Source organism: Lemur catta, chromosome X (genome assembly GCF_020740605.2).
Source record: "Lemur catta isolate mLemCat1 chromosome X, mLemCat1.pri, whole genome shotgun sequence".
Classification (NCBI taxonomy): Eukaryota; Metazoa; Chordata; class Mammalia; order Primates; family Lemuridae; genus Lemur; species Lemur catta.
Window position 1 is genome coordinate 66,570,423 of NC_059155.1, and position 25,904 is coordinate 66,596,326.

General features: G+C 43.2%; 1 protein-coding gene and 1 long non-coding RNA gene across 3 annotated transcripts in view; both read right to left on the bottom strand.

The window, feature by feature from the left end:
* Positions 1–681: 681 nt before the first annotated feature.
* Positions 682–15,611, bottom strand: LOC123628898. The gene is made up of 3 exons (XR_006731796.1): positions 15,389–15,611; positions 11,086–11,334; positions 682–1,148 (listed from the first exon to the last, which is right to left on the bottom strand). It is a non-coding gene; the product is annotated as an uncharacterized LOC123628898 (long non-coding RNA).
* A 5,008-nt stretch (positions 15,612–20,619) lies between these two features.
* CLCN4 (chloride voltage-gated channel 4) overlaps positions 20,620–25,904 on the bottom strand; it is an 80,420-nt gene continuing 75,135 nt past the window's right edge. For both annotated transcript variants that reach the window (XM_045538932.1, XM_045538930.1), the window contains one exon: positions 20,620–24,789. In XM_045538932.1, coding sequence (XP_045394888.1) covers positions 24,699–24,789 — 91 coding nt within the window. In that variant the 3' untranslated portion in view covers positions 20,620–24,698. The remainder of the gene's footprint in view (positions 24,790–25,904) is intronic.

Below are 25,904 nucleotides of genomic sequence, written 5' to 3' on the forward strand. Positions count from 1 at the left end.
TATCTTCTGTTATTTAAAAAAAATGCTTAATTTGTATTTAATGCCTGTTAGTAGCCATTTGAGAAGAACTGGATACAAGATACAATTCTGAAGAAATATCTGAGCAGGGTCCTATGAAGGACTTTAGAGGCCCTAAGCTCTAAAAGATGTGACAGAAACTTCATCCACATCTTACCCCTTTTCACAATGTCAATCTAAATAAAAACAATACTGAACCACCCTCTCCTTGAAAAAATGTAAGAAAGTCCAACAAATTTCTGATTTTTCCCATGATTATTGGTTTGTTTTTCAAAAATATTTAATTCCCCAGAATGATATGTGTGTGTGTGTGTGTGTGTCCATAGTCTGCCTATCAGATAATCAAATCTAGCCCAGTAACTAAAGAACAAATGCCAAAAGATAAAGGGCAGGAATACACAAAACTGTGGCAAATATACAATTTTCCATAGAGCCCTCCATCTCCAGCCCATTAAGGTCACTCCTCAACACTTCATTCAGGCCAACTCTGACCCACCTTATAAATAACTTAATGTTTCTGAAGAGATAGTGTTCCACAGTTCTGCATTAGACAAACTACATAACTTCTAGGATCCTAGGTAGTTTGGAAGAGGAGATTATTTGAGCAGAAAACTTGAGTTTGTATTTGCTTGTTTGTTTTTATTTACTTGTTTAGTTTGAATCCTAAAGGAAGCAGACCAGAATGTTTCTCCACTTATCCTATCCTGATACTTCAGATATTTGAGTCTGAGTTCTCGATATCTTCATTATATTTATAATGAGTTCATAAAGAAGACTGTATTTTTACAAGAATGTGGAAATAAGGTTTAGTCAGCATAAGATTGGCTATGCTGCAGTAACAAAAATCTCAAAGGCTTAACACAATGTAAGTTTACTTCCCACTTAAATGAACTCCAATGCAAGTTGGCCAGATCTTGCCTCCATCTGGTGACTCAGGGATCCAAGCTTCCTCTGTATGGTGATGCTGCCATTTCAACGTGTGAATTCCCAGGTTGCCATGGTTAGGAGAGAAAGGGATGGAAGAGGCACACCAGCTCTTCACTTCCCTGGTTCATGAGTCGCATGCCATTTCCACATACAATTCATCCAGTAGAAGTTGTCAGATGACCTCCACTTCACTTCAAAGGAAGCTGGAAAATATAGGGGAACACATTGTAAACTTGATGAATATTAACCATCTTTGCCTTATTAGGGGAATAAGGTTACTTTCAGAAGGTTAAACAGGCAACATTCACATATGTTGGGTGAAATTAGGAGGTCAGGAGTGTGTGTGTGAATGGGTGATGAAAGAGTCTGGGAGAGATCCGTGAGCACCATGGTGCTCTGGAAAATCATTGGCTAATCTAGAGATTAATAGGCATGGGCCTCTAGGTCACTGACCATGTGTCAATTTTTCCTCCTCCTGGGAAAGAAGGGTTTTCTAAACTGACACTTTTGTCATTACAGCAAGGTGCTGCAAGACTCTTATTTCAACACAAAATATAATTTAGACATATTGCAGAAAGGGAAAAGAACTGGAGATAGGATTGTAAAATTACTGAGATAAAGCTTCCTCTGTTCCAAAATTATAACTCACTATCTTAATGATGCCATTAGAGAAAAGCGGGAGAGTGCCTGCCCTTCAGCGCTTCCCATGACAACAGTAAAGTCACAGCAGATGTCACCAATTGCCATCATCTCTGCCCCAGGTAAACAAAGTCACTGGGTCATGCCAGCCAAGCTTTGCTGCTGGCATGCCTCCATTTGCCCAGTTCTCCATTTTAGAATGGGCACCCTCACCCCCAGCTCCAATATTTGAAAGATAAAGAAAAATCTCACCAATTGAGGGCTTTAAAGGCCAATGTAGTTAATATGTGATTATTACTTCATACTGTCATGGGGAAAATACGAGAAACTATAGAAAAACTCCTCTTATGTTTGCCTGCCTCTTGGTATTTTGAAGTGTCTGTTCAAAACCTTTCAAAAGCCAGTGAGATAATTAGGACTATCAAGGAGAGGAAGTTATCCTTGATCTTGGTAAGATCCAGAATGACACCAGTGTCATCTTTGAAAGGCAGCTCTGGAAAGTGATTGTAAACTACTCCATTGTGCTATACTAAATATTATTTCTAAAGAAAAGCTATTTTTTATATGTGGGATATGCTGGTCTACCTGCAGACTAGAAAAATATGTGGAAAATATGTTGGTGTTTATACAGGAAAGAGGTAAAGGCTGAATCTGACAAATATGGTTACTCTTATTCCTTAGAGATAAATACCATTGAGAGAGTTGTGGGATTTATCAGAGTCACCATGACCTGGATGGAGTAGCCCTGGGGACCATCCACCAGCCTCAATTCTAATTTCTTGCTATCCACTTGGTCTTCTCATTTCTAATCTCACTCCCTGGATATCTGGACACCAGGACAGAAGGCTTCAGGGTGGCTGGCACAAATACGCCAACCCTGCATAATGTTAGTGTTTGCATTTGTGCTCTGTGTTATCCCTCAATCTTTTAGGTGTTTGACTAGCTTGAGTCAATTCCTAAGAGCCCAATATCTCTTATGACATTAATAAAATTGCCTTTCTGTTCTTAAAAACCCCAAACCTGGTAGCACTCCCTTGCATTGCCTAAACTGTCAGTCTAGCACCTCACCTCAGCGCCCCCATCTCTCCAACTGCACCAGTAAAGACCTCTGCCCTGGGGGCACCTACACCATCTTGCAGCCACAGGAAAATTTTTTCTATATCTAAAGAAAGAAATAGACTTGCTTTAAAAAGAATATTACATGATGGAATATTTTGCAATCACTTTTTAGACCTCCCTCTCTAAGACGACCCTGGTATAATTCTGGATCTTACCAAAATCAGTCCAACTTTTATATAAAAGTCATTCATATATATGTCAACATTTATATAAAAGCTAAGTCACTCACTTTTGTCGTAGTTTGTGATTTAACAGGAATAGACAGAAAAAGAACTCAGTTCTTTAAAGTACAAAGTAGTAATCACATAACCCTTTGCTTGTTAAATTTATCCAGCTACAAACATGATTGTAATAGTGCTTGCCTTAAATTTGCCCCTTAGGATCATGAGAAAAATTTTATGACACTGCCAGAGATGCATACTGTGAAGGGACCACAGAAAACCATTATTATTTGTATTCACATCAAATCTCAGAGATTAGAAGTCAGATTGGTGAACTAGAACTTTTATTTTGTTCCCTTGCATGTAGGGCAAAAGAAGTCACTATGGGAATGCATTCTGATTCCTATATGCTCAGAAGAATACAGATTTTGTTCATTTTTTGTTTTCCTGCCAGTGAAAATAACAGCAATTTCAGCTCGGTTTCTTCATACCATATGACTTGGAATTTATGCCTTTTACTTGGCTGGCTTACGATAGCCATTTATAGAGCTATAATTTTATGTGCCACCTTCCCATAAAATTCACTCCAATTTGTAAACCCAAAGCCAATGATGCACAAACCAGGTGTTTGGAGACACATGAGATGGAGACTGAAGTCTCGGTTTAACGTGTTTCTTTACTCTTCCTCGGACCTTGAATTTTCAGTTTAGCAAGTCCGACCCCCACATAAAGGAGTTCCCTCCGCTTTCCTAGTGTGCCTGTTGGCAGAAGGCAACTTATATAGAGGGTAATCTTTGGAATTCATATTGTTCTACATAAGGTTCTATGCAGAGGCAATGCCTCCATGACGAGAAGCTGCCTTGGCTGCACATGGGCTTGCCTGGAGAGTGTGTGCTCTCTGTATTTATCTTCCTGGCTGTGTGGAGCCCATTGTCTTATGAAAGTGAATCTAGCTGACAATATAATCTTATATCTAGAAAGTCCCAAAGACTCCACCAAGAGACTTCTGCAATTGATAAATAAATTCAGCAAAGTCTCAGGTTACAAAATCAATGTACATAAATCAGTAGCATTCTTATATACCAATAACAGTCAAGCTGAGAGTCAAATAAAAGACTCCATACCATTCACAATAGCTACAAAGAAAACAAAATACCTAGGAATACACTTAACCAAGAGGGTGAAAGATCTCTACAAAGAGAACTATGAAACACTAAGGAAAGAAATCGAAGATGATACAAAGAAATGGAAAAACATATCATGCTCATGTATTGGTAGAATCAACATTGTTAAAATGTCCATACTACCCAAAGTGATTTACAGATTCAATGCAATTCCCACCAAAATACCAATGTCATATTTCACAGATCTAGAAAAAAGAATTCTGTGCTTCATTTGGAACCAGGAAAGAGCCCGGATAGTGAAAGCAATCTTAAGTAAAATTATAAAGTTTCTTTTCTTCTTTCTTTCTGTGGGCTGTGTGTGTGTGTGTTTACACTAGTTTGAGTTAGGTCTTTGTGATTTGCACCCAGAAAAGAGCTCATCAACAAAAACCCATTTTCCTCTTCTAAGTCGCCATCACCCCCATCACCCCCATCACCATCTTCTCAACATCTCTCCACCCTCCAGTAAGGTGAAGCATCATCTCTGACTCCTCCTCATCCATCTGCTCCCACAGGTGTGGGGGTGCCAAATCTCCTTGGAGATGCCAAATCTCTTCCAGATGTCAAATCTTTCAACCTATTGGTGTCTTTGAATCTAAAGTGTGCCTCTTGTAGAGAACACATTGAGTGTGAAGTGCCTGAGGGACCTTCAGCTGCATTCAAACAGGAAGTTAGAGAAGCCAATCTGGAGTTCTGGAGATAGACCAAGGCCAGAGATTGGGGAGTGATGGTCAAAACCGAGAACCTGGATAAGGTAGCTAAAAAAACTTGTGTAGATGAGAAGGCCAGGGCTGGAGCCCTACAACCATATTAATGGGTGGGAGGAGGATATTGCTCATTTTTACTCTCCTGAAAGTTACAGCCATGTTACACAGGCTCAGAGGAAACCTCAACAGCAAAATATCAGGCCCTACAGAGATGAAGAAGGATCCAGGAAGAAGCAGGACCCTCACTGAGTGCCCCTTTCCTCATACATGAACCCCATCTGTCTGGACATTGGCAAAGATCTAGATCTGGGGGCGCAAATGAGTCATTTTAGCATCTTCAGCCACATCTCTGAGTGCCAAGCTTCCCTCCAAGATACTTCCCTCGTCAGCATCAAGCAAGTCACTAAAGGCTATTATTGACTGAGGCAGGAACACGGTTTTGGAGGTCTAAAAACCAATTTTTGCCCTCTTTCCTAGATGCAAATCTCTAATTTGTCATCTTAGATGTCCCATTTCTCCATTAAAACCTCTTTTTCTGGTGGTTATTGATCACTCCCATAGCAGAGTGGCAGACCTGAAATTTAGCTCATTCTGAATTGGGGCACAATGAAGGATTCTGGAAAGGTCCTCAGGCTTTGCAATCAAGCTCAAACTGCATCAGGAGGGATTTAAAAGAGGAGGGGACAAGAGCTGACATTCCTGATCTAACTTGGCTGCGAGCGAATCAGTAAGTATGCAGCCCAGGGAAGATACAGCATGAGGTTAGCTGAATAAAAGGAGAGGTGACAGCTGGTTTTTCAGAAGGCATTTTGATGAAGTTTCTAAGCAAGGAAAGAATACTTGCTGACAGACACCAGTCACTACTGTGAGAACAGACAATTTTCTGGGGCTTTGACTTAACCAAAGCATCCATATTGCAAATGCCAGACAGTCGGTGTGTGCGGCATGCAGTTCATGACATTTGAAACTTTAGATGTTGGAGTTTGCTGCCCTTTTATTCTTTCTAAACATACTGTTTCTAATTCTTGTCTTTGAAGATTATGTGGTAAAAGACAAGATAAATTCATTGGTCAACATTCCCAAAACATTAGTTTGCCAAAACTAAACTCTATATCACAAGAATAAATAGAATCTGATCCCTGGTGCTTGCATTTTTGCAGGATTATGTACTCTACTAAGATGGTGTGGAAGGAGGAGAGGAGCTAAACTTCAAAATGCAAAGGGCAAGAACATTCCTTTCAGCTCTGTGATCCTGAGTATTTCTTCGGCCCACATATTAATCTCCAAAGAGAAGCTCAGCAGTGCCCATATTTCTGAGCCTTGATGTGTTATCTATAAAAGCCCAGGGACTAGCTTAGTACAGGGGTGTCAGGTGGTTCTTACTGCTTTCAACATCATGCTTTCACAAATGAGTCATGTAGTTGGTCAAGCTGAAAAGGACTAATTTAGTATCTGCCATGTGGCCAAACCAGGGGCTGGCAAACCATGGCCCTCGGGCTAAATCCAGTATTTGTGCGGCCCATAGACCTTGCTGGAGCAGGCTGCCACTGTGAACCGGGAGACCAGCCAGGGCATCACCCCCCACCCCATTTCCCCCTCTGCTCCCACAACCTGCCTCCCAGGCCAATGGTGCCGCTCAGGGCCCATACTGGTCACCACTCACACATTGAGGTCTCTGCTGTTGGCAACTGCTGGGCATCAAGCAGTCTAGGACCCTCCAGCCAGCTGCCAAAGTTAAGAGGGCCCAGCTCCTCAAGAGAAGAGAAGGGTGTGCCAGGACCTGGGTGTCACCAGGCCAGACAGTGAAATTGACCATGGTGGTGAGCCTCCCCCCATTCCAGCCCTGCCCTCTTGCTCCCAGAGCCTAGGGTCAGGACCCTAGAGCTGGTCACTCTTCCTCTAGAGAAAGTGTGCAGCAGATGGCAACTGGGCACAAAGTTGCCTGCCACTCAGGACTGGTCAGTCATTCTTCCTCTAGAGAAAGTCTACAGCAATGGCAACTGGGCACAAAGTTGCCTGCTACCCAGGACCAGACACCCCAAGCAAATCTCGCAGAGCACCGCAGGACTTCTCTCTCTTGTTATCTCAGAACCTACATCAGTGTTGCCTCTTGGCCTGCAAAGCCTAAAATGCTTACTATCTGGCCCTTTACAGAAAAGGTTTGGGGCCCTTGATATAAATTCCCATAAAACACAGTATCCCAACAGATTAATCATTAAAGTAAAGAGGGTGCCAGAGAAGGGGGAAGCCTCGAGAGCCTATGCTGGGAAATCAGAGGTTCTTAATGTTCATTTAAGACAGAGATGCAAACTATAGATTTATATACCTGAATCCACTCACTTCTGAAAGCTGCATTAATTTCTTACCTTTTGTGTCGTCTCCACACCAGGCTTGGTTATATGGGGTATTTGAATGCCACCTACTGGGCACACATGGCCTCCACTCACTGGAAACGATCGTTCACATTGCAGAAAGACGGAAATAACAGCTGGCATCTGACCACATTGCCTGCACTGGGTCGCACTGCACGCCACAGCTGGCTGAAGGGCTTGAAGTACAGGGAGAGGTATTCTGTGCAACAATCAAATTTCTCACTCGTGGCAGAGTAGTTTCCCAGCCTCTTTGCTATAGGGGCTGTCCTATGCATTGTAATATGCTTCGCAGCATCCCTGGCCTCTACTCACGTGGTAGGTTGAATAGTGTCCCCTGAAGCCATATATCCAAGACCTAACTCCCAATACTTGTGAATGTAACTTTATTTGGAAATAGCATCTGTCTTTGCAGATGTAATCAAGTTAAGGATCTCAGGATGAGATTATCCTGGATTTAGAGTGGATCCTAAATCCAATGGCAGGTGTCCATATAAGAGAAAGGAAAGGGAGATTTGAGATGTAGAGACATAGAGGGGAAGGCCATGCAAAGACAGAGGAAGAGATTGGAGTGATGCTGCCACAGCCATGAAATGCCAAGGACTGCCGGCAGCCGGCAGAACGTAGGAGAGAGGCAGGGAAAGGACTCTCCCTCAGAGTCTGCCGCAGGGACCAACCTTGCTGACACCTTGATTTTGGATGTCTGGCCTCCAGAACTGTGAGAGAATAAGTTTCTGTTATTTTAAGCCACCGAGTTTGCATAGTTTGAGATGTATAGCAACATCAGGAAATGCATACAACCCACTAGATGCCAGTAGCATCCTTCTCCAGTTGTGACAATTAAAAATGTCTCCAGATATTGCCAGATGTCCCCCAAGGAGCAAAATCACCCCTGATTGAGAACCACTGCGTGAGAATTATGTCCTCCAATCTCAAAGGAAGGGATTCTTGAGCTGTGTGAAGGCTACCCAGCCATCACACACACTGAACGGCAGGTCAAGACCATCGATGTGTGAGGTGAATGGGGAATGCAGTTAAACTGGGGGAGTGGAAATGCAGAAATAACCAGTAACTTTCTTTCATGGGACATAAACAGGAACCCTCTCTAATCCATTAAGAAAATTATAATCTTCACTTCTTTGCAAGGTGGAAGGTGAAGTCCACCATCCTAGAAATAGAAAGGAGCTCAGTGACCGTCACACATGCAGGGAGTCCTTCCTGTCACACAGCCTGTGTCCAGGAGAAAGTACAACAGTCAACAGAGAGGTTGTGTTTGCCTCCCAACTCTTGGCCTCTTCCACTGCCAGTTAAAGTGAGATGCTCACTTCAGCTCTATTTCTGGGAATAAACTGGGGCCATTTCCAAAGCTGGTTAGAAGTGTGGGCTTTGGAGCAGAGCTCTGCCGTGCACTGGCTGTGTGAGTGTCCTCAAGCCACAAAAGTTCTCCAGCCCCCATGCCCTTAATCTGTAAAATGGAGGCAGCCATGATGTGCTCAGCTCAGACCAAGTATTCAAAAATATGGTAGACATAAAAACAGGCTCAGCCTAGAGTTTGACTGGCATAGTAAAAGTGTGCAGGAAATATTTGCTATTATTATCCAGAATGAAGCACATTCAAGAGTTAGCTAACCAATCTGATAAGAACATAAAAATTCCTGATGCTTTGAAAGCACTACCAGAGGAACAGAGCTACAAAACATTTGGATTTCAGATGCCCCAAAACAGAGCATGTGTAGGCAGAGAATTTTCAATTATCTGGATGAAGGATTAGCCACACACACAAAAAAAATAGTGCAGGTAATCAAAAGCAGCAGTTAATCCAGAAATAACTGGCCCACAATCAGTGGGTGCCACCGGCAGCGGATTTCCCTCCCGGCAATAGCTAACCTCCCTACATGCAAGGTCAGGGTCTCTGCCCTGAGAAGCCACCAGCCGATTAATGAGAGCAGGTTTCAGAGAGTAGCCAACCCTGACCTTGATTTGGTTACAGGTAATACACAAGCTGATTTCTGAAAACAACTGAAAAAAAGACAGCCGAACATTACACTTCCATTGGATCTCCAAACAGCAATTCAAAGATATGTAATTTTCAAAACTTGAATGTGTGGGGGTATTAGTTTCATATGGCTGCTGTGATCAATTACCACAAACTTAGTGGCTGAAAACAACACAAATTTATTACTTTGGAGTTCTAGAGGGCAGAAGTCTGAATGGATCTTGTGGGCTAAAATCAAGGTGCTAGCACAGCTGCATTTTTTCCAGGGACTTTAGGGGAGAATCTGTTCTGTGCTTTTTCCAGCTTTTACAAAATGCCCACATTTCTCGGCTCGCAGCTCCACATCACTCTGGTCTGCTTCTGTCGTCACATCTTCTTCTCTGACTCCAACCCTCCCACCTCTCTCTTCTAAGGATCCTTATGTTCTCAGTGGCCCACCCAGATCATCCAGGGTCATCTCCCCCTCTCAAGCTCTGCCACTTAATCATATCTGCAAAGTCCATTGCCATGTAGGGTCACATATTCACAGGTTCCAGGGATTAGAATGTGAATGTCTTTGGGGACAATTTTTGTGTTTAGCATAGTGCAGAAATTCCAGTAAAACATGTCTAATCCAAGACAGTCATGATCACATTGGATCATGAGAGAAGAACCCTCCAGGTAGGTCATTTTTGAGATTGTGATCCAAATCATTCTTCTTATACATGAATGCACTGAAGGAAAGTAAGTGTGTAGCAGTCAGGGTGAATATATGACTGAAGTCATGGTTAAGGGCAGCTAAAAGAATACATGTGTAGTCCAGACTGAGAGGTCAGAATAAAGGAGTCAGCTCACCTCTGATGAGCAAGGGAGTCTTGGTGGAGTACAGAGATTCTCAGGGGCTAGGTGATGAAAGAACAGAGACAGTCTAGTTGTCTGGACAGGTGATGGTCATCCTAGGCATATGGCACTACACTGACCAATGACCAAAGAGAGCTAATAGATAAATACCCCCATCACCTTGTCCCTTTCTGGAGTGATCACTCTGAGACACTTGTTCTCCACTGTCTCCCAGTGTCTCCAGCTGCCCACAGTGGCAACTTGCTGGGTAACACACTCTTTGCTGGCTGCCTTCCCTTCTCTGCTTCACTTCTTCCCCACTTCTTCGTGCCATTTCCTGGCATCACCTTCCAAACAAATGATGTGCACTAGAATCCTCATCTCAGGGTCTGCTGTTGGGGGACCCAGGCTGAGACAGCCCCCACTGTACTGGCTACAGCCTCCCGGACAGGAGCACAAAGAGAATGAGACACTTTCCCCAGTGTCTGTCATTCTGGAGTGCTGCTTGGGAGTGAGGGGAGAATCACTGGGCTTTGGAGGACATCCACTTGCCAATGGACCAGCGACAACTGGTCCAGACAGGGGAGGTAAAGGAGGTTGAAGATCTGAAATTTCTAAAGAGACCCAAGACACAAAAACATATCCCTAGCCCCAGATATCCCTATTTTAGAATGGCAAAGATTAGACTGCTCTTCCCCCTTCACCGTATGCCCCGTAGCTTTCATCCTTTTATAATGTCTCCTCCTCTTTTAATTTATTCAAGTCTGATCTTGAGTCATACAAATATATAGTGCACTAGGTTATGAGGCTTTGGGATAAGGTAAAAAGGAAAAGAATATATTCCTAGTCAATGGTGTGCTAGTAAATGTTCCAATGGGGCAAAAAAAAAAAAAAGCATGGTTTCTAGTATCTGCCAATTTTTGTGGTGTATTTCCACTGTGGCTGATTTCAAGCTGGGAATATGACATCAACTAGCTCACAAAATTCCTGCAAATTTAACCATCAGCTCTTACAAGCTGGTACAAGCTGGCTTCAACACACCACTGTCCAGCCTTCTAGGAATTTATAATGGTAATACCTGCATGGTCTTGGTAGACTATCTGCTTTATCAAATTGACCCCAAAGTGGAAAATGGCTCAATACCACAAAGCTTTGTTTCTTACTCACATGCCAGTACTGGGCAGATAAACAGGTCACTGAGAAGTCCTCCATAGTCATTCAGGGGCCAGGTTGACAGCAGAGCTGCTATCTTCAATACATGGCTTCCAAGGTCATCTCCATTCCAGCCCAGGAGACAGGAAGACTGCAGAAGATTGCACATGGAATTTATGGGCTTCACTTCTGCTCACATCCCACTGACTAGAGCCAGTGCATGGCCACAACTAACTGCAAGGGAAGCTGGGAAATGTAGTCTAGCTGTGGGCCCAGGAAGAAAAGGAGAACAAGGATGTGGTGAGTATCTCTGCCACAATCACATTTTTGAGCACTCATGCTATGCCAGCTACTGTGCCCAACAAGTTTGTATGGGTAGATGAATTAACATATTTTATAGAGCTTAGAGAGGTTAAGTGATTTGCCCAAAGCTATACAACTAGGAAGTAGCAGAGCCTGGATTCAAAACCACATCCATCCTAACACAAAGTAGAGTTCTTCAATAGATAATTTTACCTGGCTTCACCTCTATAAAAATGGTGGCCAGAAGTTACAGGATCCTAACTCAGACACCAGCTAAAGCAATTCTCCTTTGGCAAGACACAGTTCTCAGTCTGGCCCTCTCAGTCTTCTAGTCCCCAGTGGGTAGGGCTGGAATTTTAGTGAATGAATCCATCAACATGAGTCATGAGAAGTGAAGGGTTTTAGCAAATAGAGAATGATTGAACTTGCAGTTGCTTCCTTCTGAAGAATGTGAGTATCCAAGGCGACTGGGGACACTTTGGCTGGCACAGACTGGAGGGAAATTACATTTTCTATCTCGAGCATAGAAGGGATGATGGGGTGGAGCCAGGACCTTGACGTGGGGAGAGAGAAAAGGAAGAGAAACCAGGAAAGCCTGATGTTCTGACTCAGGGCAACTAGGGGGAACATAAATGAAATGTTTGTGCTGCTTTTTGTCTTCTGAGCCTCAAGTAAGGATGGATTCCTCTGGGTACAAGATGCCGCCGTGAGCCTTGGCAGCCACTGCAGGATGCAAGAGCAGACATCCTCCAAGACAGCTGTGTCAGCAGCTGCAAAGTGGGGCCCAAGTGGTTTGTTAACAACATGAAGGACTCGCATGTACAAAGTATTTTTTCTTTTTATAAAATATAAATTAGGATATTTATCCCTCCAATATCATTCCCCAACATTTTGCTTTTAACCTCCTTGAATCCCTGAGAAAGGAGCTGCAGGGGTGACAAAACTCCATCTCCATCTTCTTAGGGCCCTGGCTGAGTCCAGGAATTAAATTGACATAAGATGGTTTAACAGGAGAAAAGCATACAAATTGATGTAATACGAGTTTTATGTTGCACAAGAGCCCTCATAAGGAAACGAAGACCCAAAGAAGCAATTAGAGTCAATCACTTAAATACTTATTTGGACAAAGAATAGCGAGCTGTGCAAAAGCAACTAAATTATGTAGGGAAGCTAAAAAGATAATTATTTTAGCAAGGTCTGTACAGAATTCTCTTGGTTTCAACTTCCCATCCTTGATGATAAGAAAGTTATTCCTTTTGTATAAGAAGGACCTCTTTCACATGGGAATTTCATCTCCAGCTTTTAAGAAACAGAACAACGGTCAAAGTGATCTTCTTGCACCTACTTTTTTGTTTAAATGCCTTTAATTCAAAATAGCCAATATGACAGAGCAGCATATTTGGGAGTGGTATATTCTTAACTCCTTCAGAGTCACGTTGCAAAGGGTGTCCTGAGATTCTGCAAAGCTGGAGTCTACCCATGGAAGTGTCTGCACTGATTAACTTCAGCTATCTTGGATGTCACAGCTGAAAATCATTTTTTGAACCACTTCTCTAGAGATTATGATGCTTTCTCTTATCTATAGTTATGTTTTTATTCCCCTCCAGGTTATTAGATACACGTTTTGGATATTTTTCTACTAAGTCAGTACAATCACTTAAAGTTCTTATATTTGGAAGATAGAATCTATTAACCAAATCCAGAAATACTGAAATTTAATCTCATTTCTATTCTCTCTCAACATTGAACACCAAAAGAACATTCCAGTCAGTAGGGCGTTTTTTCCCTTTGATGTGACATGTTCAGTAAAGTCACTGGCATGGATTTCCTGAGCAGTTAGTCTCCACGGCATTTAGAGCCTGCCACACTTCTTTGCAGGTTCAGTTTGATCAAAGATACACCAGGGCACATAGAGTCTTCAGACTGCACTTTTATATTCATTCTTTGGAAGTTCAGGGTCTAGGAACTAAGCAGCTCCTCTCAGGTCATAAAACACCAAGCCGATTACCATTTTCTTTTGACACCTAGTGTTTTATGTGACATTTTACACAATGGCAGACGGGTCTCTTTTGGGGAAATGCTCCATGTCTCCAGAAAACTCAGCCAGGATTATTTTCCTGATTTATTCTAAAAGGTCACAGCTAAAGAACAGGCTTTCAGCATTTATCCATTGTTGAAAAGCATACAGTATATTGCTCAGCATCAATATACAAGATACTAGATCTGACACTGAAGAAAGATAATGGTGACATAGCTCTTTGACCTTGAGAAACTCATAGATTTGATCAAAAAAGCCAACCCCGGTGTTTTGCCTTCAGAATTCCCATTTTAGGAATCAATACTCTATTTAGTTCCAGGCTGAGGAAAGAAAATAGAACCACAAGTTACCCCATCTGCTTCCACAATTCCAAAATGTGCTTTGGAACTTAAAATTAAGCTACTCTGTAAAGCAGGGCCTGCTCTTGTTAACTTTTGGAGTCAAACTTGAATGTCAAAGTGAGGACTTGAAGTCATCCACGAGCTTGCATGGTCCTACCCATTTTGGAAACATCATGTGCTTTGCAGTTACATTCTCTAGGTCCAGTAATTACAAAAGCAAAACCCAAATCAGATTCTGTGATTTTGCCCCACAACAGCCCTGTCTTGCAGTTTGTAGTCATTGTTTACACTTTCCCATGTCAGTCTGCCGTTGGCAGCTGGTACTGCGAACATTTGCTTGAAACCAACATTGTTTCCTGAGCATACACATCTGTCCCCTTGCTCTGGGCGACCAGCGCACAGCCTTGAATTATGTATGTCTTGGTGCGGTTTTCAGATTGGGAATGGCAATGCCACGGAGGGGGAGACTCCAAGAGAGGCTGAAGATGAGGCTGGACTCTGTCGCCCCGTGCCACACGGTGGTATCCTTTCCCCTTGATGAGTCTTGACTGATGATGCCTCTCTGCAATCAGGCTCAGGGACAATTTGGAGCTCATGTTACAATATGACTTCTGGGGCCTTTGAAGTCCCAGCTGCAGGGGCGAAAAGCACTGTAGTGATTAGGAGGCCCTCCCTCTCCAGGAAAGGGATGGCTGCACAGTTGAATATGAAATGCAATTAAAAAGGAGCACCTGGGATGAAATTGAAGCAAAGAATGTGACTTTGGCTCCAAGCAGAAGGGGGCTCATTTAATCACACAAGAATGTTCATCTCAACAATGTGCTTGATTCAGAAAAAAACCTAAAACTTTGAAAAACAAAAATGAAACGAAACAAAACAAAACAAAAACACCCTCTGACTTGCCAGCACAGCAAAGGAATGTACAAATTCTTGTTAACACCTCCAGGGCCACCCATGGGAAAATGAAGTTCACGGAGGCTCACCTTGGGAGATCCTTTTTCTTTTCGTGCTGCCCTGGTGTCTTCATACCTCCCAGAAGCACATGGAGTCTTACTTTTCCCAGCACTACTCACCCTCATTCTGCTCCTCCACACCCAGGGCTAATTTCCCAGAGGCAGGGCCTGTTCCAGGTATGCATGTGTGTGTGCACGTATGTGTGTACACAGGGGTGTGTATGTTTGTGTTCTTGTTTTAGCACCTACCTTATCTCCATCAAAATGCATCTATCCTTTTTCTTAGGACCTTAGACCAGTGGTTCTCAAACTGGAGCTGCCTCCAAATCAGCTAGCTGGAGGGCTCGATAAAGGAGGGGTAGACCCTCCCCCCTGACTGTCCCTTTCATTAGGTCCAGGGTGGGGCAGAGAATGTGCATTTCTGACAGATCGCCCCATGACCCTGCTGCTCCTAGTCCAAGAGCCACATTTTGAGAATCACTGGGTTAGACCAACCAGCTCCACTGGGAGACTAACTTGAGCTAAGGTGTGTTATCATGTTGTAGGAGTATGCTCCTAGACTTGAAGTCACCAAGAAGAGCTGAGTTTGAGCTCCCTCCGACCAGATCACCTCCTAGCTACACCAACTTGGGCAAGTCCCTGGAGCCCAGAGGTTCGCAACCCAGACCCCACCTCAGAATCACCTGGTGGCCTTTTATAATGCTGACGGCAGACTGCACCCGAGATGGACTTCACCAGAATCTCAGGGCGGGGCTCCAGGGCATCGGTGTTGTGTAAATCTCCACAGGTGATTCTTCTATGCTTTCACTTTGCCTTTTGAATAATGGGTATAATAATTTTTACCTCACAGGACTATTGAGACACATACACATAAATAAATATTAAAATCCCTTTGTAAATGACACAGTGCTATCCAAATGTTAAGTGTCATTTTCCCTCACAGAAAACATATTTAAACATGGACAGAGCCCATTAACACCTCTGCTAATATCTAAGTCAGGATATTCCTGGCACAAGTTAAGCTCCTGGAGAAAGTTGGAGAGAAAAGCATTTTAACAAAACCATCTTATTTCACCGACACGTACATGTCTCCTTGCTTCTGTTTTTAAAGCATTCCTTCATGTTTTCCACCTAGTGTAAGAAAGTTAAATTACTCTTGGTGACTAGCCAATGGTTTGGTGACCCCAATTTACTCTGAGCCAGAAACCAGCTAATGTTTTCTGTAAAGGGCCGGATAGCAAATACTTTAGGCTTTGCAGGCCACAAGTCTCTGTTGCAATTACTTAACTCTGCCATTGTTGTGCAAAAGCAGCCACAGACAATAAGTAAATGGTGGGCCTGGCCCTGTGCCAACAAACTTTATCAACAAAAACAGGTGGCAGGCTGCATTTGGCCATGTGCCGTAGTTTATGGACCACTCCTCTAAGCTTCCAATAAAGACACAATAATGTTCAAAGTCTACTCAAGAAAGCAGCTGGGAATGTTTCCAATGAGATGTAACAAGCATAGAACGATTTCTGCCGATGCACTAGTGTGCATGGTCGGGGGCGGGGGGTGCAACTAGGGAGAGAAGATAGGGCGATCACAAAGACAGCATAGGGTGAAGTCATTCGCTTCAAAATCGCCAGTTGGAGAGAGACTTAAGCCCAGACAAGACGACTGCACTCTTCTTGGGCTCACCACTGAGTTCTCAGAAAGAAGCAAGTGCACTCCTCCCCTTCTGCTTAAAGGCTGAGGGAACTCTTCCCCAGCCACACCGCCCACTCACCAAGGCAGGTGGGGAGTCTCCATCAGTCTTTGCCTGACACGAGCGATTTTCACCCAGCTTTATGAAAATCCACCAGAACAACACCAAAGGGTAGTCCCTTTCCCCATGCTTTGTAAATCACAGCGCTCCCGTCTGTACAATTAGAGCAGAACAGGGGGATTTGCACACTTGGCAACGTCTAGAGACACTTTTGGTTGTCACAACTGGGGGAAGGGTTGCTACTGGCATCTAGTGGGCAGAGGCCAGGGGTGCTGCTCAACATTCTACAGCGTACAGGACAATCCCCACTGCAAAGACTCGTCCGGCCGTGAATGTCGATTTAGCTGAGTTAAGCATGCTGCAGCAGGCCAGCTGTGACTGGGAGAGTTTGGAAGCTGCGAAATAGCGCTCAGAGACCTCACGCCAAGTCTCTCTCCTCGTTTCTCCTTCAGTGGCCCGATCACTGCAGCCATCACTCCCTCTTCCTTTGGAAGTGAGAGAATCTTGGAGAACATTGGATCTTAGAACTGGAAGCAAATTGAGTAGATCATCTGATTCAGACCTTTGTCACCAAAGGAAGGCACTGCTTCTCAAACTTTGCACACAAATCACCTAGGGCTGTTAAAATGCAGATTCTGACTCAGCAGACCTGGGTGGGACTTGAGATTCTGCATTGCTGACTGGCACTGCCCCCATCACACTCTGATTAACAAGCCTAAGGAAAGGTCCCTGCTTTACAGATGATGTGGCTGCAGTCCATTGAAGTGGTCAGTTCTCCCACGTCACTCAGCTAGAAATTCTGAAAAGAAACTAAAAAGGAGACTTCCTAGACCCTCCAACTCAGGCCACAAATTTAGGTAACCACAGAATCCACTTTTCTCCGGCACCTAGCAGCATCCTACAGAAACACAGTGCCTGGCACTTTGGGGAACGCATGTCCACTGCAGGCAGCCCTGCTCTTTCTCCCCAGCTCCTTGATAACCCGTTGAGAGTCCTGCCAGAGCAGCTCTGCTGGGCAACTCCCTGGAGAAAGTTCCTTGCTGATCATGTAAACCACCCAGCAGCCATTCCTAGAAATGTCTTTCTGAGGGACAGGCTAAAGTTTGAGAAATATTCGAAAAAGGAAACTGTTCATCAAAAGGCAGCTAGCTCCAATTTCTGCGTAGGCTCATATTGGCTGGAAACAGGTGGAAGTCCTGAGAGAGTGAGTGTGAATGTGCAAAATGAACATGGAGCCGGGAGAAGGAAAGAATGTTCTATTACCAGAAACCATCCTCTGCACCCAACCTGTTAGGAGGCTGCAGGACGAGAATTTATGGATGTGTTTTCAATTTCTCTGACAGAATCTGTTTGGATTGAGGACGGCTGTTTAATCTTTGAAATATGTGTTCCATAACAAATGCTGGAATCACATATAAATTGCTCTCTTCGTTCTGTGAGCCAAACCCTAACTAAAGGGGTTTGCAAATCCCCACAAGGTGCTCTTTGCTTATTGTTCATTTGGAAAGAAAAAAACATTTCTTTAATGAAATGCGATGTTGAGGAACTGCCAGAAATAGATGCTCCCTATCTACCTTCACATATGGTAGCTTCTTTCTGGCCAATTGACTGCCAATGAACTGGGGAAGAGCTGTAACAACGGGCACGCCAGGCACCCCAAGCTCAGCCGCAGTTTGTTGTCCCGGGTGGAGATGGAAGTTTCTGGTCCTGTCTCAACCCATGAAAGCCTAGGAAGCCCAGGCATGACCCAGACGTTTATCTGCAAGGCCATCCTGGTTAGCTCTAGCTAATCCCCCAGAATTCAAACTGATGGCTTGTCACCTTTCAGACAAATCCTATTTGTTCATTCTCCCCCTCTGGCTTTTAACGACATCACGTCGAAGGGAAACATCCAAGGCCCACAAAGGCTGTTCATTCATAAGTTTTACTAACAGACATTTCTACATGAACACCATGCTGGAGAGGTTTTTCTCTGTCTGGAAGTGTAGTATATATTGGGTTTTACATTGTCTGAAAATAAGCAAGTTACACACATTCTTGTGTTACATGAATTCTTGCTCCCAATTTCAAGCTAATTAATAAATAGTTCAGTATCCATGCATATTTATGCTTTCCTGCTCTCCGAGCCAGTATCAAGCTACAGGGAAATGGAATTTTGTACCATGTTGCTTTTCTATAATTTCCCATTAATTTGGAGTCAGCAAGAAGTTTTTTGACATCTCTTAAGAGAACTGAATTTTTGTTTATTTGTCTTGTGTTTTGGAAAGAAAAGCAATTGGCCAATCCAATCTGTGTTTACTTTTTGGGGCCTTATAATTAAACTAAAGTGTCATACGTCCTTTTGTTAAGTGTTTAACAAAATTATTTAATAATTAAAGTAATTTCCAATTAAAGCTACTTTAAGGCTTCATAATGAGGAAGATGATGATATCTACTACCATTTGGATGGTTATATTCCATGCCAAGCACTTTACAGGGATTAGCTCATTTAATTCTCACAGCCATGCTGTTGGGTGAAGAGAAGTAACTCACTCTACAGAGATGGGGAAACACTGGCTCAGAGAGGTTCAACCCCTTTGACAATGTCACACAGCCAAGACTCCATGGAGCTGGAATTCAAGTGCAGTCCTATTGGCCTTTGGTGTGACTCCCTGAGGAGTCAATATAGAAATTCTGTTAGAAGTCAGTTCTGTTTGCTCTTAGGATATCATTAGACCATGGACGCTTCCAGGCATGGCTTTAAATTCCACTTTAATTCCACTCTAAAAGCCATTGGCATTTAAATTCAATGCCGATGGCTTGATTTACATCTCATACCATAATGATTCTCCTGAACTCTGAATTCGAATGTCCAACAGACATCTCTCAAGTAGCATTTCCAAAATGGAGCTCCTTGCCTAGTCTATCCCATCTTAGTAAATGGCAGCTTGGTTGGAACATTTTATATCCAGTCCATTGGCAAATCTGTTGGCTCTACCTTGGAAATACAATTAGCCCTCCATATCCATGAGTTCTGCATCCATGGATTCAACCAACCTCAGATCAAAAATATTCATGAAAAAAAATGGATGGTGGTGTCTGTACTGAACATGTACAGACTTTTTTCTTGTCATTATTCCCTAACAATATAGTATAGCAACTATTTACATAACATTTACATTATATTAGGCATTATAAGTAATCTAGAGTTGATTTAAAGTATATGAGAGGGTGTGCATAGGTTATGTGCAAATACTATGCCATTTTATATAAGGAACTCATGCACCCATGGATTTTGGTATCTGTGAGAGGTCCTGGAATCAATCGCCCACAGATACTGAGGGACCACTGTATACCTGGAACTCAAGAACTTTTCTAGGGCAAGCCCCACCATCATTCACCGATTTGCAATAGCCTCCTAGCCAGACTCCTGGCTACCAGTCTTGCTGTCCAACAGCCAGATGGTTTGTAGACAACAGAAGTCAAATCACATCACTCCTCTGAATTCCAGGTCTTTACCTGGCCTTTCAAGACCCTTAAGCATCTGCTTGCTGTCTACCTTACCCCCAAAGGGAAAACAAAACCAACTTTAAACACCCTCACTCCCACCCTGAGACTACAGCCATTCACTCCTGGTGGGCGGGTCCCCAGCAGGCTAAACTCATTTCCACCTCAGGACATTTGCACTTGCTGTCCCCTCTGCTGAGGATGTCTTTCCCCAGCTGTGCCCTTAACTAGTTCCTGCCCCTAATCAGCAGGGACTCCTATTACCACCCATATTAAAAAGCACAAGGTAGAAAGTTTTCAAAATAAAAAACTAGTTGGGAAGGACATAATTCAAACCCTTATGGCTTCCAAAGTAAAAAGAAAAATTTCTGTTGAAAGAAAGGATGAAAGAATGAATGAATGTTAGCCCACTGCCCAAGCTGTACTCCCAGCTTCCACACACAGGGCAGATACACAGATGGCCTACCCCAGCCTTGGAAACTGATAGCCCTGGTAGCCTACCCAGCCAAGAGCAAGGGATTTTAAAGCTCACCAAATTGATGTCACAGTCTTCGTGACAATCTTAAGGATGGGTCTTTAACTTTGCTGGATATTTCGGCCAAGTCCCCAGGATCAGGTTTCCGGAGGTTCTATTGGGTAGAAACATGCTGTGAAATCAGTATCTCTTCCATTTACAACATGCCTGTTGAGGACTCTGTGCTTGTTTTATTTTTAAAAATAGAGTTCAAACATTTAATTTTTAATAAGGTGCCAACGTTTACACAGAGCATTACAATAAAAAACCTAACACATTGCTATGTGGTCGTTCCAACACCAAATGCGAATATATCTCATAAAAGTCGCACGCAGGCTCATTCCCAGCACCTCTAGGATGGCAAATAAATAGTTATTACTGCGCTGGTGAAAATGGGGTCTGGTTAATGTTTCCCAAGTCAGATATACAGGCTCCCTCCTCATGTAAATCATTTCAAAGGCTAGAAGCTTAGCCTGATAAAACACTGCCCATGTGAAATTAAAATGAAAGCATAATATTACAATTACGTGTAATTCAATCGTTCTCCTTGGGTTTCTCATCTTCTCCAGCTCAGCATCTGATAATGAATACTAAGCAGAATTTGCACATGTTGATAATTTAAAGTAATCAGTTCTCACCTAAGTGAAACAAACTGTTCTAAAATTTTCAGTTTCTGTGACTTATTAGGGCTCAAAATCTATCTATTTACACGTCTTCTCCTTTGTAAGGTCTTTGGAAAGGACTGAATAGAGAACTTTGAGACTGCCTGGTTCCAAGTAACAGCAAGCACTGAATACCGAATGGCTGACTTCTAGCACATTTACCTTTCCCTAAAGGCCACGCAAGCACCCGCACTCCCAGGGGATGTGCTGAAAAACACTTACAAGAAATGCACGTCACTTCCAGGATCCCGTTTATTTGGTGTCCTACTACAACACATTTCCTTAGTTAATAGCAAGGGAGAGCAAGAAACAGGCAACGGGCCTCACTGGAGAGCTCCTCTCCACGACGTACTCATGGTTTTATACATTAAAGACTGACTCAGAAAGAATCCAGAAAAGTTCGACAAATGTCTAAAGCCTTTGGTTCTGGAAAAGAAAAAATTATTCTGAAAGATGTTTATTTTCTCTCCATGTCCCAGTTTTGTTCATTACATTACCAGGTAAAGTGGACTGAAGTTCTGCATTTGGATACAGCAAATACCCTCAGAATCCCTACCCTTGTACTTCTATGGGAAAGAGTGACAAAGAGCTGGCAGCATGTTCCCCTTGGAGTTTGAAAGAGACCGTGGGCCCCTGGGTGAGTGGACCACATGGCTGAGTCAGGGCCCCATGTGAGGAAGGCCATTCACTGCAGTAGTCTCCACTGCCGACTCCCCATCCTTGACCTTCACCTGCCTGCCTGACCCTGGCCTTTTGTTGAGGAGAGTCTGAACGCCACAACAAGCTAGAGGCTCACTCAACTTGCAAAAATAAATAGGACTGGGTTATTTCAGTCAAGTAACCCTTCCAGTTGCTTCTCATAAATTCATGGACATCTCTACACTAAGCACTGGGGAGGACACAAATCCCAAGTTCCCCCTCAGTGACCTTGGCCCAGAATAAACTATCCCCTCATCCCCTCCATGGCCTCAGCAGGATTAGAAGGAAATTCTGTGGTTTCACTGACCTTTGGCTATCTTTTCACTGTTTCGTGTTCCCTTTTGAGGCTACTAGCTTCAGCTAAAAGGACCTCCTGGATTCGATAAAGCCAGGCTATGACTAATACTTTCTTTCCCATTATAGGCGGCTCCAAGGGGACCACACGGGGATAAGAGGAGGACTACATGGAGCAATCTTTAAGACTTTTTAGTATTTAAAGTCCAAGAGAATCCAGTTTCACTTGCAAATGTTCTGTGGTAACCCCAATAACAACACTAACATTAGCAGCTGTTACTCAATGCATACGTGCTGTAAATGAGACAATGAATTTCATTCTATTATAGGACCAAAGATTAAATTCTCTATGATTGCCTGGATATTTCCACGCTGGCATGGCTATTTCACGTTACTTTGGAGGGGGCCAATGAATTACAGAAACAAATTTTCCACAGTGTGTCAGCATGATCTGACTTAAAATTTTTTAACTCAGAGAAAACATATTTTTGCACGTTAACTAGAAGTTTCATAGAAACCCACTTGTAGCTAGGTTTTTATCAAAATTGAAAATTCTCATTAGGGCTAAGAAATGATGGATTCTGATAAGGAATTCTAGGTCAAATCTGAGAGAAGGGGTGGGGAGCAGGCAGGTTAGATAGAAGAGCATTTGCAAGGGTTCAGCAAGACAGTAGACAGGAAGGGCGATGACAGGGACACAATGATGGCCTCCAGTACAGCAGACATCTTCCCCTCCCAAGGACCAACCCCCCTTCCTTGTAAGAGTACTAGAATTTCCTTCAGAGACTAATGTGCCTAGCTAAAAATTTTCCTTCCCACACTAGTGTGCAGCTAGGAGGAGCCACGTGACAGATTTCTAGCCAATGGACATGAGCTGAGCGCCTCTGGGAAAGCTTTGCTTTCCTGATGGAGACACTTTATCTTGTGACTTACCTCTTCCTCCCCCCCACTTAGAAAGCAGACATGACACCCAGCAGTTCAGCAACCATCTGGTGACTACGAGGCAATAAGCAGAAGGACAAAGGGTAAGGATGGTGAAAAAGAAATAACAAAGGAGTGTGGATCCCTGGTGACATTACGGAAACAATCCTCAAGTGTCCACCTCCCATGCTTATTCAGCCCTTCACTCTCTGTTGGGTTTTCTGCTACTTGCGGGCAAACGCACACCTCACAGATACGTCACTAACCAATGACACTGAGATTGGAAAGGATGAGGATGATTCTGTGAAAAGGAAGGGACAAAGACGAAAGTGAAAGGGCAAGTGGGATCAATCCTATTTACACAGATCACACAGTGGACCTAAGACATAGCTTAACTCCTTCTTGCAGAAAAGACAGTGGTCCTGACTAAAAGAACAGATGTGTCATTAAGTTCAAATACGAAGATGCCCAGTACTCAAATCAGTTGTATAAAAGTTAATGCTGTCCTCCTGTGCTGTGATTGCTAGTAGGAAAAGTGCGTGCTCATACATTAAAACTGGACGTTTTGCATCCTACAGAGAAGAGAATGGAATAGATAGAGAATCAATTTAGTATTTCTCTTGCAATCCATTTGGAGGAGTTCCCACTGAGAACTCGTATGCCTCGCCCTCTCCACAGCTGTATCTGATAAGACCTGAGAGGAAAAATAAGTAGTAACACTGGCAGCCTGTTTTGACTCTTGTATATGCTACTTGGAAATTAAAGCACACTTATGGCAGGCTGGGGGCACACAGGCTGCGGCCCATGGAAGTGCTGAGCTGATCAGTACTTAAGAATGCACTAGCACAGCAATAAATAAAGGAAGCAAATGCAATGGGGATGCAAAGCAATGATGGGGTGTGTACACCCTCAAAATAAGGACACGTTCCTTTGTACGGAAGGAGACAGGGTAGCACTACACACTCCAGTAGTTCATTGTGCAGTCCCAAGACACTGGTCTCGCATAGAGAAATGATTTCTTCACGCTCATCATGCCGGGCACCCTTGATGTTGGTTCAGACACTGATGGAGAAGCCAAATAAGAGGCCAAGAACAGGAGCAAGAAACAGGATGGTTCGTGAGCGGACCCACTGGCATATTTACAGCTTTCACTGTGTTCAAATTTAATTTCTTTTTCTTTTCCAGCAAAGCAAGTGTAAATGTCTTTTGTATGACTCAGTAACATAGCAGCAAAACTTTAGGAACCAATAAATAAGGACACCGACACGCTGATACTCGTTTGCCTTTTGGACTCAAAGCTTCACGTGTGTTCGTAAGTTACAAACATCAGCCTTGAGCAGAAGCGGTAAAAGTTTCTCGATTGGGCATTCGTGTTCCACGTCCTCATACAGACCACACCACCTATGCCCACCCACGGGCCCCCACAGCAGTCAGGAACGCATCAGGAAATACAGTTTGAAACTCATACGGGGTTAAAGCTATAAAATGCCTATTCATGGATGTTTTTGTTTTTGTAAAAAAGATTTCATTCTTCTTCCCCTCCTTTCAAACAAAACTTTTGTTTCTGCTGTCTTCAGCACATGATTTTTCATTGGGATAATGATGGATCATTTGTTTATTTCTTTTAAAATGACATAGTCAGTGTTTTTCTCAAAATAAGTGCCATCTTGTTAATTAAACATGATGGATTCGGGGTCCTGGTTTGCCATCTGGGCCATATGTCTCAGAACATCCTTTTTCGTGATGATGCCAAGAAGTCTCCTGGAGAAGAAACAAAATAGGGAAAAGAGGTCAACACTGCAATATGGCCTCATCCCTGTCCCTAAGCCCTCATGCCTTTCCCACCTGAGCACAGGACAGGAACAGACAACGTTTCCTAGCCTCCCTTGGGGTTGGGCAGAGCCAATGGTGTGAGTTCTGGCCAGTGGCCTGGGGGTGGAGGTGACAGATGGGGCTCCCAGGTCTCCTGCGTATTTTCCCATACTCTCCCTCATCTGGCAGCCAGGGCCAGAGGAGCCAGTAAAGGACTCTGAGGTCACAGAGGATTGACTCAGGAGCCACCAGATTCAAGGACCTGGGTCCCTGAATAACTATATGATCCAGAGCCCAAGCCTGCTGCAATTCACATTGGATGTGACGTGGGAGAAAAATAAACCTTTGCTGCGTTAGGCCACTGAGATTGCAAGCTTGTTTACTACAGCAGTAAACCTACAATGACTAATATAGTCTCTTAAATTTCAAGACTATAATTAATTTAAAAAGGGTTTATGAAAGCCATTGTCAAAACTTGACCATACCACAGAAATTCCAAGTATAAGGTATTTTACGTATAAAAAATTTTAAGCATAACATTAAAATTGATTCTATTTTTCATTCTGTCTTACTCGAGGGATAAACTTTGACACTGATCTCAGACCCTATATGTAAATTGCTTCCTCTTCAAAAATTCCATTGCTTTCAACTTACAAAAACAATGGCACTTACCAGGGTCCGTTGTATAAGGCCACCTAGACAGTATATCACACAACTCCAGGGAACACTGTTCACAAACAATGCAAAGTTAAAATAGTGCCCCCTGGAGCGCACATTTATACAACTTTTCACAGCAACTCTTGCTTCATTGTTTTATTAAACGACCACCTTTGGGGGAACAAATCATGCCCCCTGGGTAAAGTGAAAGGTTTAAAAGAAGGGGACGTGCACAACTTCTTTGGAAAAAAAGAAGTTTCATTGCCAAGAGAGTTTGCAAAATACTGTTCACTGTATCTTCCCCATATCCTGGAAAAGGGGAATGGGGACGCAAAGGATGGCAGTGTCACTGTGGAATACTGTATAGCCATTAAAGTGATGGTTTCTACTCTGTGTTTATGTAAAAG